This window comes from Hyposmocoma kahamanoa, unplaced genomic scaffold, assembly GCF_003589595.1.
Source record: "Hyposmocoma kahamanoa isolate Upper Pololo Valley unplaced genomic scaffold, ASM358959v1 84, whole genome shotgun sequence".
Classification (NCBI taxonomy): Eukaryota; Metazoa; Arthropoda; class Insecta; order Lepidoptera; family Cosmopterigidae; genus Hyposmocoma; species Hyposmocoma kahamanoa.
The window spans coordinates 1,404,349-1,405,241 of record NW_020654229.1 but is presented as its reverse complement, the minus strand read 5'-3'; the positions used below and the strand labels follow the sequence as shown (position 1 = coordinate 1,405,241).

Sequence of the window (893 nt, the reverse complement as noted above, 5' to 3'; positions counted from 1 at the left end):
AGCTGATGCAACTAAATTCAGTCTGCAAGATTGGTTGCAGTTGCCTAACAAGGCGTTTTCTTGGGCTCATAGTTTGCCCAAAGGTGTGCATTTACTAACAGTTGAGCCTTGGAGAGAAAAGTCTTTATTATTGAGGCTGGAAAACTATTTGGAGATCGGAGATCAGGAGAACACTACAGTAGAGGTCAATCTAGATGCGATATTTAAAGATCTAACAGTTAAACGTGCGAGTGAAACGATGTTAGCTGCCAATTTGTGGGTAGATGAAAAGAGGAAGTGGTCTTGGAACAAAGAGAATGGATTTTCGGTGAACTTTAATGAAGCATATGGAGAATTTAACAACGTGGAAAAGTCTAATGACGAAGACGAAGATATTCATGATGACGGCTTGTTGATTCGCCTTAAGGCGAAGCAAATTAAAACTTACGTTGTTGATTTTGATTATAATTAAAGTCTGTTCCATTCCATTTTGAACAAAAAGCAAACAAAAGTGTTTGGTTAAAATTCTAAAGCAATCACTCAATAACTCGAATAAGTAACACTTTCACGTATATTTTGAAGATTTCTACTTGATATCTCATCACTTTTTCCAACAATATTCATATGAATATCATCGTAAAGCTGTATTTGAAAAATGGTAGTCCAAAAGTGAGGTTATTTCTCAACTATACAACTATGACTTGTCTACGGTTGCATAGTGTTGTCGATTAATAAATCGAATATTTCAATCGCAATCCAATGAGTATCTGTGTAAGGATTTGAATGAGGATTTAAAAATTAAGATTTCGGAAATTTCAGATATGCTTTTATAGGTTACGTAAGGAAAACCGCTAGTAGACTCAATTGAACGAATTGTTGGCATTACAATTGGACATCACTAAACCGTCTGTGGT

General features: G+C 35.3%; 1 protein-coding gene across 1 annotated transcript in view; it reads left to right on the top strand.

Annotated features, from left to right (window-relative positions):
- Positions 1 to 451, top strand: part of LOC113234386 (lysosomal alpha-mannosidase-like) — a 42,283-nt gene extending 41,832 nt beyond the window's left edge. Inside the window, 1 exon segment of the mRNA XM_026469695.1 lies at positions 41 to 451. Within this exon segment, the coding sequence (XP_026325480.1) occupies positions 41 to 451 (411 nt within the window).
- The last annotated feature ends 442 nt before the right edge of the window (positions 452 to 893 follow it).